Below are 18,286 nucleotides of genomic sequence, written 5' to 3' on the forward strand. Positions count from 1 at the left end.
TGGTATGGTCAAACTTTGGGAAAATGTATCAGATATATTTGCTGGTCCAGCAGGCTAACAGGTTAAGCATGTCGCTGCCTCTATTGTAGTTAATACTTACTGTTATGCAAAATACGCTGTATTATGTAAAAATATCTAATTTTTTTTTGCTTAGCTAAGGGAAGTTGAGATTAGTGTCCATCTTTCTTTTACCCACATAATAGTCCAGTAGTGTGGGTGCAATTTCAGTAGACTACAAGTGTCCACGATCACAAGGACATATTTATTACCTAATCTGGATGTTTCGAGCGGTCCAATTGTGTCCATACCAATTCTTGAAAAGGGGCTTTCTATGATCGCCAATGGGTTCAGAGGGGCAAGTAATGGGATGTGCGTGCTGGTCTTTGGACATATTTTGCGTGTCTGAATGAAAGTTTTTACATTGGTGTGGATACCTGACCAGTAAAACATTCCGCTAATATGCACCTATGTTTTAGATTGTCCTAAATGCCCTCTGGTAAGATGGGAATGCACGATTTCCAGTACAACCTTTCGGTGGCTTTTGGGTATTACCAATTGTGTTTTTACCATACCTTCTGTGGAGGTTTCTCTTTTGTAAAGTAATCCTTGTTTTAGAAAGAAAAAGGGACTCCCCTTCTCTAAGCCTACTTCTTCCGGAATTGCTTATAAAAATGCTTCAGCGAGATCACTGTAAATGCAGGGTGGAAAACACCTAAACCAAATCTAAAATGGGAGCAAGCTTTGACCATCAAATGAAAAATAAGACCGTCCTTGTGGCGTCTTGTCAAAGTAAAAAGGCCTATACTAAAAAACCTATTGCCAATCCTTACAGTTAATTACAGAAAGAGTGTGGGATAAGGTTTTCAATAAAGAAAGAAGTGTTCACAAATAATAAGTTAGGATGTGATTGCCAGGGGTCTCACTTCCCCATGTTTTGAGCATGGGACAAGGTGGATCTCCCGAACACAGCACACACTCAAGCTTTCCCAGCACAAGTCGACCGTTTTGTACCAGCTGTCTGGTTCTTCGACGGTTAAGTCTCTTTTCAATTGAAGTCTCTTGACTTCGAGGGCCTGATGAGGTCCACAAAACACACAAAAAGTTCCTTTCCAAATGAACGATGGGGTGATGATTTTCCACTTCCTGGATCTCCCTCTGCCGGGTTGGATCCTAATGCCAGGGGGGACAATCCACTTCCCCATGTCTTACAATCCTTTTTGAACTCATGTCTTTTCAAACAATACACTGTGTACATCCTTTGTCCGTGTTAATTCCTCTCTGCACACTGTTCATGGGACTTCATCCATTCTTGTTGCATCCCTCCGCCGGGTTCACGCTTACCAACCTTTACAACGCACTCTTCATGTACTTCACCATGCAGGATTTATTTCCCTTAGTTTTACAATCCTTCTGTTGGTCAAAGACTTTCTTCTGTACGGAGGATTTCACAAGACCCCCGTTTGACCACTTTGACATCCTTCGCCTTTTCCTTCTGATTACAGAACTTTCTACCATTGTTTAATCGCCCAGAGTTTCTTACTTGAGCACCCGCATGGTGCCGGACTTCTCTGTTGCTGGATTTCCCCCTTTTTATCAACAGCTCTTTCACGGTTCAAATCAGCTTCAGTTCGGTCTCTCAATGACTCTCCCCTCGACTCACCGGCTGTGATGAACCGATGGGCGTCTTTGGAGTCAAGGTTGGTACCACAGAGACAAACGTCTCCTCCCCCACCCCGCTTGATAATCAGTGGAGGAGGGTTTCATGTACCAAAGACACGTGCTGCAACACACGCTGGCTATTGTTTGCGGTCTTATGTTTCCATCTGCAGAGGTTTCACGGGCCTTGATCGGAAAGGGCAAGGTCGCTTCTCTCCTTGTCACCCTCTCGTTATGTGCCGTCTTTCGCCTCCTCTTGAACTGCTGTGCTGAGTTAGCTCTCGCGTTGTGCTGTATGCCTTGCTCAACATGTGCTCTTTTGCGCCACCGTTTATCCCTGTGGGGAAGGCAAATGGCCGTCAGGTGTGTGTGATTCTGGTCAATTGCCTGACTTTGCCTGACCCTTGTATTGGGACATGTCAGGCAAACGGCTCTGGTGTTAGTCCGTTGTCTTTCGTGTTGTGTGAAAGTGAAAGTATCGTAAAGGGGGGGGCAGTGTTTTGGAATATCTTACGTGGTAGGATGGGGAAAAGGTGTTGAAAGAAGGGGGATACTGCGGCTCAGCCATCGGTCTTCCACTCCCCAAGGAAATGCAGGTTATCCTCCCTCACTGGTCCACCCCCAGGAACTGGGTCCAATAGTGATGGCCGTATCCTGGCCATCTTGATGACAGATCCCCAGGGACTGTACACCTTCAGGTTTCTCACACTGCACAAGGAAAAGATCCTGAAACATTCGTATTTGGACAACTAGTTGATTCTTGGTTCCTCAGAAGAGATGGTAGTAGGGCATACCAACAGTGTGTGAAGTAATCGCACAACTGGGATTTTTGAACAACGTCTCAAGCACAGCGCTGGATCCTGTCCAGGTGATGCACTTTGTCTTTGCTACTCTAGCCTCGACTGGGAGTGGGTGTTTCTCCTGAGATAGAGGGTGGCTATCTTGGTGCTCATTTTATTTCTGCTATTATCCTAGCATCAAGTCTCTGTGAGGATGTGGCTCAGGATACAGGGCTACATGGGGGCGGCTAGTGCCCTGGGCACGTTTCCATTTGATGCTCCTGGTTAATCATGCAATGAAGTACTAGTATCTTGTGTTGAGAGACTATCACAGGAAAATTCTGGTTATAGAAGAAGTGGGACGCCAGCTAGTGTGGTGGGTGGTCCGTGAGAACTTTGGGAAGAGATTTTGAATAGGTTTAGAACATCAGTAAATTGTGGCTAAGGATGCCAGTTACCTAAGCTTGGAGGGGGGCATGTTGGGACATCATATGACTCATTGCAGGTGGTCAGATCAGGAGAGCTCATTGTCCTCATATTGGAAAGAGTTGTCAGCCATTCACAGGGCCCTATTGGCTTTTTCCTGCTTGCTGGAGGGCATGGCAGCCCTAAAGGGGACAACACAGTGATACAAGTTTAGATAAACCATTGGTGGGAGGGGAAAACATGCATTTGGTCCTTTTGTCACATAGAACAGATTTATTGTATGGTGGATGTCCATCTATGGGCTCTATCAGCAGTTCACATTCATGGGTTCCTGAACACAAAAGTACGCAGGGTGAGAAGTGCATGTCAAGCAGCTAATTCACAAGGATGTGCCTGAGACTCCAGTGATGATTCTTCTTAAAGCCCCTTTTCCCATCAGCTTCTATGAATTGTTGAGGATGCGATTATCTTGCTTACAACTGTCATCTTGGAAATTGAGAACAGAGTCTTGTGAGCCTTGGGTTCTCGTCAGAGGCAGCAATGGTTTTACAGAAAGACAAGTGTCCTTCCACCAGCCGGGCCTACTCCCATCACTGGTGCCCCTTTCTGTCCTAGTGTGTAGCTAGGGTCATCCATCCTTTTCATTGCCCCATCCCCCTCCACCCCCATCAAAGATTCTAGTTTCATTTTAAAAGTGTTTGACTAAGAGTTGGCAGTAGCTTCCTTTGAAGGTGCAGTGGTCTGCCATCCAGGCTTTTGGAAGCCTTGGGTGGTATGAAAATCCGGCATGATCTCGCCCCTACCTGTTTAAGGGATTAATTGTGCTTTACCTCCCATGAAAGAAGATTGTTAGGGGCTCTTCACCTAGCCTGAGAGTCCTTGTGTAAGCCACACTTTGAACGTCTGGAACCTCCAGGATGGGGCAACTGTTTTTTCAAGATTTTATTTTTGGTTGCCATTACCTCGATCAGGAATATGGGTGATATAGGGGTATTTTTGGTGGAGACATTAATTTTTCTGGTAATTATGGCTTAGTTACGTTGCATCCAGGCCTGGGGTTGCTGCTGGAAATGTTCTCTCATTTTCATCTGGAGCAGGACATTGCTCTCCCAGCTCTGGCTCTGTTTTATGGTCTGATATTCAACATTATTTGGCTTTTGAATGTGCGTTTAGCAGTGCTACTGAACCTGCCACAGACACACCCCTTTTGTTTATATGATGTTCTTTTTCAGACCATTGAGGGAAAAAGGAAAGGATGTAAACAGGCCATCGCAACTCTAAAACGATGGATAAGGGTGGTGCTCGTGTAGGGTTATGAATACCGGAGCAGTGCCCTTCCTCCCGGGGAGGTCCACAATGGGTATTGCTGCCTTTTGGGCAGAGGTTTTGATATTCACACTGAGTTGCATATGTGAGGCAGCCACTTGGGCCTGTCTGTCAACATTTGTATGGCACTAAACGGTTCCAGTGGGTTAATCAGTTTTTGGAACCGTGAATTTGTGGGTGAACGCCAATAAAGGGTGTTGGCAGTACGTTCCTATTTGTTTCTGCTCTTTCTTCAAGTCTGTGCCACTGTTTCAGTTTGTGGCATATCGTCATAAGTAAGGAAGGGAACTATGGATGGGATCATAGTAAGGCATAGAATATGCATGGTAATCCCCATTACTCTAGCTACCTTTCCTCTTCCCTTCCCCTTACTCGAATCCTGCCCACCCTCACAGCTGGGTGTTTGACAGGCTCCGGGTTCTGGAGTATGGCAGAGCGAGTGTAGGGGGCAAACTCGTCCCTTATTGGTCCTTAATGGCTATAGCTGGTAGATGGGACAGCTACGTAGAGGCAGAAGGGGAACATTTGGAAAGAAAAGTGTGAAGTACTAGATATCCCATAAGTGGCGAGGTGTGGTAGCAGAAGTAATGGGGATTACCAGGCATTATCTAAGTATTACCTTTATGGCAGCTATAAAGCTGTCATGTTCACGCCCCATGCCTATTTCCCCACAAACTCTGGCATGGATTTTCTTCCAACCCGTTTCATCCTGGAGAACTGAGTTAGTGTGTATTTGAAATCTGGTGGGATGCAATGCTTTCAATGCGAGAGCATGCGTTTGACATTTCCCACTACATTCCGGTCCCTGCAGAAGCAGTCGCTTGAAGCTTTGAAAAACCAAAGCCCGTTATCCTCAAATTTGATAGGTGGTAGTGATATGATACGGCATTTATAACGCGCCTATACACAAGTGTTTCAAGGGCGACAAGGCAAGGGAGGGGAAACAGTGGGAAGACGGACAGCGATCCTACTAGGCCAGGTGACATTGAGATCGCGCAAGTTTCAGGGGGCAGTGGAAGGGGAAAAGTGCAGTACATAGGATAACAGTAAAATAAATAAAGATAATATAGTGTGTTCCAACCAGTGTCAGCGTGATCGCAAATAGTACTGGTTTAACCATAACAGTAAATGTTCCTGAATACTCGACAGTGTATTTTTTAAAATAAAAACCCATCTGGTTTTGTTCTTCTGGACATTGCTTACAATGTCAGTTTGCAGTAGTGTTTACTTGCCATTATGATCGATATGGTGGGACAACGTGTGAATTTCACTTCAAGTGCAAGCATTGTTTCACATAGGTTGTGTTTGAGCATTTGGTGTAGCAAATTATTCCTGTAGCCATATTTTCTAATCGAAGGAACCTTTGAAGACTTATAGCACCTTGGATGCTCGATCAACTAATGTTTGGAGTCGCCCAACCTAATGGCAAGCATTTTTTAGTCCTCCATTTTAACTCTATGTCCTATTCCAAAGTCTGTTACACTGAGGCGTTTATCTCACCCATGATAGGGCAAGTGAAAATGTAACCTATTTTCAAGCCCCTCTTTGCAATTCTTCCCAGAGTGGGGATGCCTACATGCTTGAAACAGATTGCTAAAATGACATAGGACAGTAGCTATAACTAATTCATAAGTACCTTTTGCGAAAGTTTGTCTCAAATGCCAGACCATAGTTAACGGAAACACATTACTCACATACAATGGGTATCATCTTTGTTTAGTGTGCCAGGAAATGGAAATCCATGGATTGCTGGTAAAACTGCAGCTGCAATCCCCATTCCTAGCATTCACATAACTGGCTACACCGGCTCCTTCCTCTTACTACCTCTTACTACCACTGCCCACCCTCCCTAGCCGCCTTCAGTCCACTTGCAACATTTATTTATTTATTTTTAAACTTTTTTTTATTTATTAATTCCACACACAACATATAACAACATTCCCGACATTTCCAGTTACATGTGTTTCACAATATGCATTACCTGTTCATCTTCTATAATGTCTTCCCCCCCTCCCTCCCCAAAAAGAAAACTTGCGCACTACTCTTTGTACCTCCGTTAAGAGTTGCTCAGGGTAAGTCTTCCTTGAGGTTCTCAAGCAGGTCCTCGTCACTGGGGTCACTACGGGTGCACCCATGTAGCGAGGCTATCATTTGTCTCCATTCCATCAGTGGTCCTACTTCCTCTCCCTCTCCTTGACTGGCCACCTCGTACCATGCCATTGTCTCCACATCTGCCCACTTGAGGAGGTCCTCCCACCACCTCTCCACTCTAGGTCTGTGAGCAGCTTTCCAGCTCACGGCGATTCTCCTCTTGCCCAAGATGTATGCTAGGTCTTTAAGTTTGCATACATGTTTCAATTTACGTGGCCTGGTAAATCCCCCTAGCATGCATGCCCAGATGGATTCTACGTCTAACTTAATCCCCTTCTCGGATAGCTTGAGTTTAACCTCCCCCCAAAATTTCCCAACCTCCGGGCATGCCCAGAACATGTTGATCATCCCGGCTCTCTCTTCACCACACTTTTGTGCCTCTGCGTTTCCTAATTTCGCTATCATACGGGGGGGGGGGGGTCATGTATGCTCTATGAGTGACATATAGTTGGATTTGTTGTAACCTGGCATTTCTGGACACCTTCTTGTGATATTTTAGGGCCCTTTCCCATTGCCCGTCTTGCAAGGTTTCTCCTGCCTCCTCCTCCCAATCCTGCTTTAGATCGGTGAGCTCCTTCCCCACTTTCAGCATAGCTAATTCGTAAATCCTGGATATTTCATGCCCCCCCTCCCCCTCTGAGATGTCATACATTGTTTCGATGGCCGTAATCGGGAGCTCCGCCAACTCTAGCTCAGACCATGTTTCTCTCACTTTTTTGACAATTCTGTTATAAGTGATGTACTGTCCAAGCTGTACCCCGGTCTCCTCCACTATTGTTTGGAAATCTACAACCTCTCCCTCCTGCCAGATGTCTCCTTGGGTGGCTAGGCCCACAGGTTGCCAGTATTTTCGGATCATTCTTCTGAGTTGGACATCTGCTCCGCATAGCGCCACCAGTGGCGCCTCCGGGGAGCACGGGGCCAAGACCCCCGTGGACCGGCACACTTTATGCCATACCTCCCACCCCAATCTGAGCAGTCCTGTTCTCCCTCGCATCTCTGGTTTTGGAAGCCATATTCATTCTCGTAAAAAATAAGGGGCACTTTCCTCTTCAGCAGCCTGGATTCTGCCGTCTCGTTTTCCGCCAGCCACCTGGCCACATATTGTAGTTGCGCCGCTAAGTGGTATATCTCAAAGTTTGGTAACTTAATACCCCCTTTATCATTTGCGTTCTGAAGCTTCCACAGGGCCACTCTGTTTCTTGTGTTATGCCACAGGAAGCCCCTGCACAAGCTATGCAGTTTAGTAAAGAAGTTCTTGGGCACCTTGTATGGGATGTTTGTAAAGTAGTGCAGTAGCCTGGGCAGAACCACCATCTTCAGTGGGGCCGCCCTCCCCACCATAGCCAGGGGTAGCTTGGCCCAAAATTCCATGCTGTTTTTTAGGCCTTCCACCGCATTCTCTGAATTATGTTTGTGCTCAGCCGCTACCGCATGATAGATGTTAATCCCCGGGTAGCTAAACGTATCGGTCTGCCATGCTATTTGCAGGGTGGGCAGGTTTGTTTGTGGAGTGTCTCTTTATCTGCCCAGGGGAAACATGGTTGATTTATTGGGGTTGACCTTAATCCCGGAGAAGGCCGCATAGCGTTCATCACTTCTAAGATATATTGCAGGTTCTCTTCCGGGTAGCGCAGGTATAAAAGCATATCGTCTGCGTATAGCGATATTAGGTGCGGTCTCCCTTTGGTGCGCACCCCTATCTCGCCATACTGTTGTCTGAGGTAGACGTCCAGGGGCCCAAGAGCTAGTATATACAACATTGGTGACCATGGACAGCCCTGCCTCGTGCCCCTGCCCAGCTGCCAGCTTTCCGATATGATCTTCCCTGTTCTGAATCTGGCTATGGGGGAGCTATAAAGCATTCTCACCCACCGCAAGTACCGAGGTCCCATCCCGAATCCCTTTAAGGCTGCCATCAGCCATGGCCATCGGACCGAGTCAAATGCCTTAACTGCGTCCAGTGAGACTACTGCCATTTCGTCTGGGTCGCCCTCTTTCTGCTCTATGATATGATGTAGCCTCCTGTGGTTGTCGGATATGCTCCTACCCGGAACGTGAACTGTTTGGTCAGGGTGTATTAGTTTATTTATCATTGGTTTAAGTCTATCAGCGAGTACTGTGGTTAGCACCTTACTGTCTTGGTTCAGCATGGACAGTGGTCTGTACGACCCGCAGTCCACGCTGGGCTTGCCTGGCTTCAGGAAGGGGATGATGATCGCCTCTCTCAGGGACTCCGCCAGTCTTCCAATCTCAAATGCCTCCTTCAACATGGCAAACAGTGGGGGTAGGATCTCTTGTCTGTATGTTTTATAAAACTCACTGGGGAGCCCATCCATGCCAGGGGCTTTGCACGTGGGTGGATGCATCACCACTGCCTCTAGTTCCTCCAGCGTGATCAGGGCTTCTAAGTTCTCTCTATCTTCTGAGTTGGGGCAATCCTATGTCCTCTAAAACCTCGAGAGATTCTCTTTCCATGTCCTCCCCCACATCTACGTAGATGTGTTTGTAAAATTTGAGGAATCTCTCGTTCACCGTTTCTTGGGTATTACTGATCTGTCCCGCCTCCCTCATTACCTCCCTAATCACGGGCCTCGTTTTCTCGTTTTTATATAGCCACGCTAGCAGCCTCCCTGGTTTGTCCCCACCCGCATGTTGCTGTTCAATATATTTCTTACAATTTAAGTTACTGAGCCTGTTCCATAGCTCTCCTCCCGCTAATTGCAGCTGGCTCGTCCCTTCAGAGTGTTCCTGCAAGGTCCCCTCCTTCTCCATTATTGTTTCCAATCTCTTTTCGATATCCTGCAACTTCCGCTCTGTCTCTTTGGAGCCCTTTAGATTTGGCAATGGCCGCCACTCTGATTACCACCTTCAAGGCCTCCCACAGGGTCCCTCCCGATTCCACACTTCCCATGTTAAGTTCAAAATAGTTAATTATCTCCTCCCGAAAGTCCTCCCGAAATGGGCCTCAGCTCTGAGTCTCCATGTGGGAACTCTGGCTCTTGGGGGCTGATGTCTCCACTCCAGGACCATGGGGGAGTGATCCGACAGAATTCTGGCTTGTATTCTGAACCCACCACCACCCTAGATACTCCGGGGGTGGTGAACATGTAATCCAAACTTTGATTGTGTGGGGCATAGTGGGAGTAGTGTCTCGCTGTCGGGTGCTGCTGCCTCCACGTGTCTTCGAGCCCAAAATCCCTCAGGAGGGCCCGTAGTGCTCTCACTGCGGGTGTGCGACCTATCAAATTTCAGGTTCGATCTATCTAGTGTGGGGTCTAGTGTGCAGTTAAAATCCATCCCAAATGACCAGCTTGTTTACGAGGGGGCTAATCTTCCTATACAGTGATTTGTAGTATGACACACTATCCTGATTAGGAACGTATGTATTTATGATGCTTATTTCCCTGTTTTCCAGTAGTCCCCGAAGTGCCACCATCCTCCTATCAGGCTCTGCCACTGTCTGTAATATCTGAAGAGGCACCTGAGGTGCCACCCATATAATCACACCCCTGGCATATGCTGAGTAAGTGGCACCCACAGTAGTGCCCTTCCATTTTTTCTTAATTAGCTCCTGTTTCTCTTTCGTGAGGTGGGTCTCTTGCAACAGGGCTACATCTATGTTTTGCCTCCTCAAGTACATCATCACTTTATTTCTCTTCAGATAAGTATTGAGCCCCCTGATGTTCCAGATTACTACTCTAAGGTTACCCACCCCCCATTCGGTCTGTCCTCTTTTTTCTCTCTCTCTCTCCAGGGTTCTCGGCTCGGGGATGCTCATCTTGGATTCCGCGCAGAGGCGCGTGGGTACATGCTCGTTCTCTAACCACTACCCCAACACACGCCCCAACTCCCTTCCCTCCCCCCTCCCTCCCCAACCCCAACAATTGCCCAGCTCCATCCCTGGATCTCAGGCGATCCCGCATTTGGTTCCGTCCAGCTACTCCGGTACCGGACACCCAGTGGGAGGTTACCACACTACTGGCAACCGGACTAACCTATCTAAGGGGGGTGTGAGGTCGGGTGCTCTTCTGCTCCCGGTCATGCATCATCATACTCTGCCTTCCCATTATTTAGCACAACTATAATCAAGTCCCATTGCCGCATCTTTACACAGCACTTCGCTCATTGGATCACTACATCATTTCTCCACGCTGCTTCCTTCCTGATCTTCCCTTCCTTCCGGGCAGTTTTGTGCATCAAGCCGGTCCAACGCGTCCTCTGGAGTGTCGAAAAACAGTGTTCTGTTCTTGTGAAAAATCTTCAGTCTCGCTGGGTACATCGGCATGTACTTGTGGCCCGAGTCCCGTAGCCTCCTCTTAACTGCACCAAAATTTAGTCTCCTTCGTTGTACCTAAGAGTGTAGTCAAGGTATGCTGTTATTGAGGCGGATTCCCTCTCGATTGTGCCTCTCTTGCGGAAGTATTCCAGTATGCGTTCCCTGTCGCGGTAGTTTAATATTTTGGCAATGATGGGTCTCGGGAGAGGGGTTGCGGGGGGGGGTCTCCTTGCCAGGGCTCTGTGTGCCCTCTCCACCGCAAATCCCTGAGACAGTGTGCCCCCTTCGATCTCTTGCAGGAGCAAAGATTTCACGTACTCTGTGGGGTTTGCTCCCTCCTCTCCTTCGGGAAGCCCCACGATGCGTATGTTGTTCCCTCTCGCTCTTCCCTCCGCCTCCTCAGCTCTGCTCTTCAGGTTGCCCACCTGCTGCTGCAACGCGTGGATCTCCAGAGTGTGTGAAGCACAAGCCGCAGTGTTGGCCTCCACTCCCTTTTCCAGTTCTCCTGTGCGATCCGCAATCAACCTTACATCTTGTCGAAGGAGGTTCAAATCTATTTGCACTGCGTCTATTTTTGATTCCAGCGCCACCTTCAATGTAGTCATGGCGGCTTCCATTTAGTCTCCCATGAAGCTTTCAGGTCCGCGATAGCCTCCAGGAAATGCCTGTCTTCCCTTGCTGGGGAGACTGCTTGCTGGGCGCTGCTGTCCTTGCTTCTAGCACCCTCTGCAGGCTGCGGGTTCTTGGTGTAATCTTCCATCGTGGGCTGTTTCCCTTTGGTTTTGGTGAGCTTAATCGCCATGTCTAGCTCTCTGCTGGGCAAGCAGGCTGCTTGCTTCGGGCGTTGCAGTGCGATGCCACCCTCAGGGGCTTAGCTTAGTGAGCATGGGCGGCCAGGTAGCCCGCTCCCAGGGCAGAGATCTTTTTCAATTGCTATACGCTCCAGCAGTATTACTTTGTGGGACAATCCTATACGGTTCTCATGTGAACTGATTGTTTGGACCTCACCCTAGCGTGTCTGCATGGGGGGGCTCTGATCTGTATAAGGCCCAGGAAAACTGTCCACTGGTTCCGGCTCGGCTGGCCTGGATTGTGCCCCCCCGACGTGCTTCAGTGCGGCAGTTCCAATCACCATGTGGTCTCTCATACTCCTGTGGCTTCTCAGCTCTCACAAACTGATGGGCCTTGCAGTCTTGACTCCTGCGTGTTCGTGGCTAGTGCACTAGCATCCTCCGGCCTGTTTGTCTTGACTTGTCGTAGCCACCTCCTGTGGGGGCAGGGTGCTCCTTTGTGGAACAGAGCTTTACTGCGCTCGACCCTTATGTGGCTCCAATAATGATAATCCAGGAGTATCAGTTCTTCTTCAGATGAACCCGTGGGTGCCCACGCTGCAGGGGCGCCCAGAGCCGCACACCAGGCACTTTAGATCACCCCCCACTCCCAGCAGGGGGGGGGGGGGATCTTCTCTGGGCTCCGCACCAAGCCTCACTCTGGGGCCCCGGCTCCCGTGTCACGCAGGCAGCCCACGCTGCTCCTCCTCTCCGCAGCCCTCGGTGTCCGCGCGCCCTACCGGGCAAGGCAGCAAGCCTCCTGGACACCGCGCATCCTAATTGCGGGGACGTATGCAGCAGAGTCCCGGCAACGACCACGGGCCCTGCACGCCCCGAAGCTCCAACTGCAGGGGAGGGTCGGCAGCTTCCGCCGCCCTCGCCTCGACCCGCCTGTCTTCATCCCCCCTCCTCATCCAGGGACGTTCCGGGCACAACGCTGTCGCAGGCGCCCGCTAGCACTCTTACTTTCGCACTGCCGCAGCAACACTGCACAGTCTACTTACAGGAGTTTTCATTGACGTCGGGTATGTAATCAGTGACCGCAGGGTGCCCCTGCTTCCTCACCGCTGCGCCTCTATCCTAGAGCCATTGTCCTGGGGCACAGCGGCCATTTTGAGTGGCGCTCCCCAAGTCTGCCGAGAAGGGGACTTAGAATATCTTCCTCAATAATCTGCCCTTGAAGTCAATGATGCTCGCGTTACGTGCCGCTTGTCTTCCCATCCATCATCCTGTGTTTGGGGCCAGGATTTTGCCGCAGGGAAGGCAGGTTTTGGCAGGATATATTCCAGATCGACAGGAGCTCCGGAGTTCCCCAGTCTCCTACATGGCCAGCTAGCCACGCCCCCCCTTGCAACATCTATTTGTACATTTTAAACAAAAGAAAGCGTTATTACCTTTTCAGTCCATTGTGCCCATTGCAGCACCTCTCGCCTGTTGTGCCATCTAAGGAAATGGAAAAGGGGCTAGTTTTAGATCACTTTTTTCCATGAGGCATCTTGCTTTGGGCTTGTTTTTCTGGTATGAAGATGTTTCCCCATAAAAAAGTGTATATTTCTAGAAGCTATCGGCAGTGCAGTGTTTGGCCAGGGTGGTAACTTGATACTAACCTCGGGTGGGCAGAACTAGCGGTAAAGCCGTAGGTAATGGCCCTCACTTCCCTCGGGCCATTTCCTCAGGCTAGGGGGCAGTTACTGGTCTGGGATCATCACCAAATTAAAATGACAGGTTTGCCTATGAATCTGAGCACAGGTACTTTTTTTTTTAATTTTTTTTTTTTTTATTATTCAAGATACAGATATTGTTACATGTGTTAGCAGATTACAGACTTTGAGTAGATCTGGTAAACATCAAGAATGAACAGAGATAACCATTTTAAACCAAAGAGGATATAACCATATTGAAGATATAGAAAATTTGATGCATTAAATTGTACAAGTAAGGATTAGAAATTGTAGATAGTGCTGATTAAACCTGGATTAATATAATACATCTCTGCAATGAGTAACTGATATGGAAATATGAGTGGAGAGATGGGGAGACAAAACAGGGAAACATACAGCTAACATACCAGATACAGAAGGGAGTGAGGTTGAAGGGGTGGGTATAACAGATTATTGCATATAACTGATTCTTCTATTACAGTGATAATTAAAAACAAGCATTTTTATATAGATATAATCATTCAATTAGTAAAGTAAGCATGGGAGTGTTTCTTCAGGAGCCATGAGCGGTTGCATTGAAACAGTTGAGATAACATGTGAAATAGTGCCATTTAGCGTTATATTTAGTGATTGTATTAAGATTTTTAGCCATGCACATAGCACAGGTACTTTTAATCAAATTTGTTTGGCTGTAGTGTTTGGGTCTGTGCTTTAAAACACAGGGTGGACACTATATGCCACTAGAGCAACATTAAACACCTCAAACCTACAGCTGCATCCATAGTAATGCTATACCTTGCCATTCCGTGTGTCTACAATAGGAAACATTCTGTGCCTATAAATCCGAGGACTGAGCTATTTGGCATGATAAGTAATCCTCACATTGAACAAATTGGCGTGCAGTCTTCTTTCATCTATGCTCACAATTTGACATGTCTTTAACACCCTTTGGTAAAGAAAGCCAAAAGTTGGTTTAAGAGCAGCAACATATATTTGCAGGCTGATGATATTGTCAACCTAATGAAATAATGATAATGCCATTGTTAACGTTACAGATTTGAATTCACTCACAAGAGGCAGTCTGGTGGGTCAGGTCAATATGGCAAAGTTATTGGTGTGCTCGAACCTCTGGAACCGGAGAGCTCAACCAAGGTGGAGTTTGAAGACAGAACTGTTGGAACTAACATACCTAAGCAGTTTGTACCAGCTGTTGAAAAGGTAAGGAAACAGTGTGGCTTTGATGTGTACTGATAATGAATTGAAAGCCAGTGCCTGGGAAAGCCCGGGATACTGTGAAAAGCTGAGCAGAGAATGACAATCTAGTTATAATTCTAATTCTGCAATAATAGTGCAGTATACGTAAGCATGAGAGTAATTGTAAGGATACACTTATGACTTGTTGGTTATAGTGCATCTAACATAATAAAGAAGTGCAAATTCTGCTTAGAAATGTGCCAATTCTTATCTTTCTTGCTGCTGTTTTTGCCTCCTTGTTACCATTGCTTGCAATCTCCATCTAAGCATGGTCATTTGAAAACTAAATGTTGCACATATGCTGCTCACCTTGTTTTCATTTAATTTGTATCTATAGACAGTTGATAATTGAATGTGTTACTTTCCTGGATTGTCTTCTTCATTTGTGAGATACCCTTCCTCTGTTTGCAGAATACTAATGGTTCCTTAGCCTGATCCTTAGCACTTTCTTCGTGCTTGAGCGGTTACTTTTTCAATTCTTTTTTTATTAGATTTCCAATTACCATGTTTACAAAATAAAACAAATGGGATGTAACAAACAAGATCTTAGAACTATGTCAAAGAAACAATAAACACCCTGGTGTGGTCATATCGCACATGGTGCTAATGGTGTAAAAAATGAACGTACCTTTGTTTCACAGCTCTGCGCTGTGTACTGCTGCTGTCAACTGAAAACAGACTTCTGCTGACAGTAGCAGTGTGCACCGCTGTGCTGTTTATTATTTAAAAAAACAAAAGTAAAAAAACACCATTAGCACCCGTGTAGGGAACTACATGGGTGCTAATAGCGATATGCCCCTCAGTGGCGTGCCAACCCTTTCGGTAATGGCACGCCAACCCTGGCTAAGGGACCATTGCTGCGCTCGGCCTTTAACATGAGCAGCGTGCTGTTACCTACAGGGTCTGCCGGCCACCTCGGGCATTACCGCCTCAGTAATGCAGTAAGGTCAGGTATGAAAACATGTTAGAATCAGGTACGTAATCGTAAAAAAAGTTTAAATCACTAATACACCTGCCTTATAAATTAAGACTCTAGCACTTAAAAAGCCCTTCCCTACTAAAGAAGATGGGGCTGACAAATCCAAAAGTAAAGTTAGCCCTTTGTAGGGAGTTGGGAGTCTTTAAAGAAGCAGAACAATTGCTGGCAAAGCCAACCTGGAGATGTAAAGTGTTCAAAGAAGTATAGAAAACAGCAAGCAAAATTCTGTAGGTGTCCTCTCCTAATCCCACCAATTTATGGGAGCCCTAGGCGGATCCTTGGTTAGAACTCCACCAATTTGGAGTTTGAGCCTGTTAACCTGAATGGACGGAGGGGGTAGATCGAGGTGTGTAAACTGATCCGCTGCATTCCGATTGCTTCAGAAACCACCCCTTAGGTTTCTGAATCTGCTGGGCCCACTTACTTTCAGTGTCCGTTCCGTAACAGGGGGTCTGGTGCAGAGGTCACTGTTGGCATTCTGCTATCTTCTGGAGGCTCACACTCATCTTTCATTGCACTTCATTTGGTGCTCTCCTTTGAGCACCCCAGCACATATCCCATGCCCCCTCCCCTTTTGCACTTGCACATTCTAAACATTTACAAGGCATAGTAGGTTGGTCCTCTCCCACCCCTCCACTGTATTTAATATTTGTATTATGTATTTTAATTATATCACATCTCCTTGAACCCTCCCTGTTTCCCTGTGGACGCTTTGAAACAGTATGTACTTCCTGTATAAGCACCTAACAAGCTAAAAATAAATAAATACATTGGGTCTGGCTAGTCTGCAGTTCCGTGCTCTGGCAAGACAGTAAGCCGGTCAAGTGGCACAGCGAGTAGAGCGCTCGCTTTGACACCCGTGCAGAGCCTGTTAACGCAGGTTCGAATCCCGGCGGGGCCAAACTCAGCCTTTCATCCTTCCGAGGTCGATAAATGAGCACCACACACCGTGGGTAATAATAAGCAGCGCTCGGATACCTGAGGGTTTGTAGCGCTATATAAAAGCCTAATTATTATTATTATTATTATTTAGTTCTGATAACTGGACAACTGGATGACCCCGGTATGAAGAAAATACCACCATCACATTGCTGACCACCTCAGGAGACCGCCCCCTGCCCCCCTCAGGTCAAGATGAAGGGAAGTAATGAAAAATACATGCAACATTCATGGAGGAGAGAAAGAAGATGGTCCTGCAAGCCCCTCTTCGTGCTGGAGAGCTCCAACTGCACAGGAAGTCCTCTTGTCTCACAACTGAGAGTCTGCAGAGTCCCAAGTCCAAACGCTGGAATGTGACAGATGCAATGAAGGTGCCCATAAGGGACACTTCAGGCGGCTTCCAAGAGCAGGATCCTCAAGCAGGGATTAGGACTGGTTGTTCCTATCGGTCCTATGGTTGAAGCACTGATGAAGGCCTTTAGGAGATCAGACAAAGTAGCAGGGCTGTGTTGAGACTTTGTGGAGGCAATGCTGGTTGACTGCAGTGACGATCCACAGCATGACGGTCCTCTTTGAAGTGGTCTTTGCTCTAATGAAGATCTTAAGAATGGCTGCAGGAGTCCTCTTCATCTCCTGAATTCGAGCTGGAGTTGCTCTCTAACCCACCAGTGGTTAGGATCAGCACCTTCGAAACTGGCAGGTGCTGCCCAATCATAAACCGCTTCCGGCCACCACATCTACCCAACAGCAGACACACTCTAACCAGGATTCGGACTGGCACTGGGCAATCCCAGTACCACATCCGGCCGCAAACACATACCTGCAATTTCCCCGGGAAAGGGCTCATCTTAAATGGCATATCTGACCCTGAGAGGGCAGGAAGAAGGCCAAAGGGCAAGGCATAAATATGTGACACAGCCATTTTGGAGTAAATGGTACTCCACAGTGGCATTATATGTTAAAATGCAAAAATGCATGCAAGTATAATTAATAGCACAGTAGGAAAATATCTACGGCCCCCAGCCCGTCTTTGACATATCATGCAAATAACCAAAACACTACTTAAAACTAATGAAAAAGGGACCCCTGCCACACTTCACTATAAGGTTATGTGCATCTTAAAATAAACTTGTTATGTGGTATTAGGGTTTTTTGCAGTACTGTCTGGGACAAGACTTTAGAAGGCCCACTTTAGATGAACAGGGTGACACCTCTTAGGTTTAGCCTGAACTACCCAAGGGTTTTGTAGCAATGTCCGAGCAGCTAGGCTTACTCTAGAAGGGATGAGGGCTCTAGTGAGGAACACAGAACTCTGAGCATACACTTAGCTCAAGGAAACTCTTACACACTAGGAGTTATATAAAGAAAATAGGCATTTATTTATGTACACCAAAGCCTGTAGCATTCAAGTAATGTAATGTGATGTGATGAATCCGATGGACTCATCACTGTTTTCCTGGCGGTGACCTCCTCCCATGTGGCAAGGGAAAGGCAGCCGCTACCTGATCCTGACCCTGGGGGCAGCTGTATAAGGGAGGTGACAACTACTGGGGAGATGTCATGACTTCATTGGATGAAACACATTCCCCCTTTCCTATGAGGAAGCCCTCTGATGCCTGAGTTCTTAAATGTCTATCAGACTAGTCAGACCCCCACCTTTGACCCAAAAACCTGCAACTCGCACACCTTTTGTGTCTTTATGTGAAATCCCTGAGAAGAACCATCTAAGAGTTAAAAGTCCGAAGACATCCATGGACTCCAACTCCCATAACCACTCAGGTACTGAGACGAGGAGGAGGATGAGGGAGTTTGTGCAGTGATAGGAGCTCAAAGTGTAACATGCTGGCTAGTTGTTTTTCCAAGCCTTCAGTGTTCAGGACATTTAAAGATGGCAACTGCACTTTTGCATTAAGCAGTGCAGGAGAAGACGTTGCCACCCATGCTGAGGATCATGAACGCGAGGCATACCGACAGAGCTGGGGGAGCGGAGAAGGTCGCAGAGACAG

At 47.3% G+C, this 18,286-nt stretch overlaps 1 protein-coding gene across 1 annotated transcript in view; it reads left to right on the forward strand.

The window, feature by feature from the left end:
- Positions 1–18,286, forward strand: part of GFM1 (G elongation factor mitochondrial 1) — a 572,440-nt gene that overhangs the window by 377,135 nt on the left and 177,019 nt on the right. Inside the window, exon 14 of the mRNA XM_069618451.1 lies at positions 14,164–14,326. Within this exon, the coding sequence (XP_069474552.1) occupies positions 14,164–14,326 (163 nt within the window). The remainder of the gene's footprint in view (positions 1–14,163; positions 14,327–18,286) is intronic.

The sequence above is a fragment of the Ambystoma mexicanum genome, chromosome 10 (genome assembly GCF_040938575.1).
Source record: "Ambystoma mexicanum isolate Mex_15411 chromosome 10, UKY_AmexF1_1, whole genome shotgun sequence".
NCBI lineage: Eukaryota > Metazoa > Chordata > Amphibia > Caudata > Ambystomatidae > Ambystoma > Ambystoma mexicanum.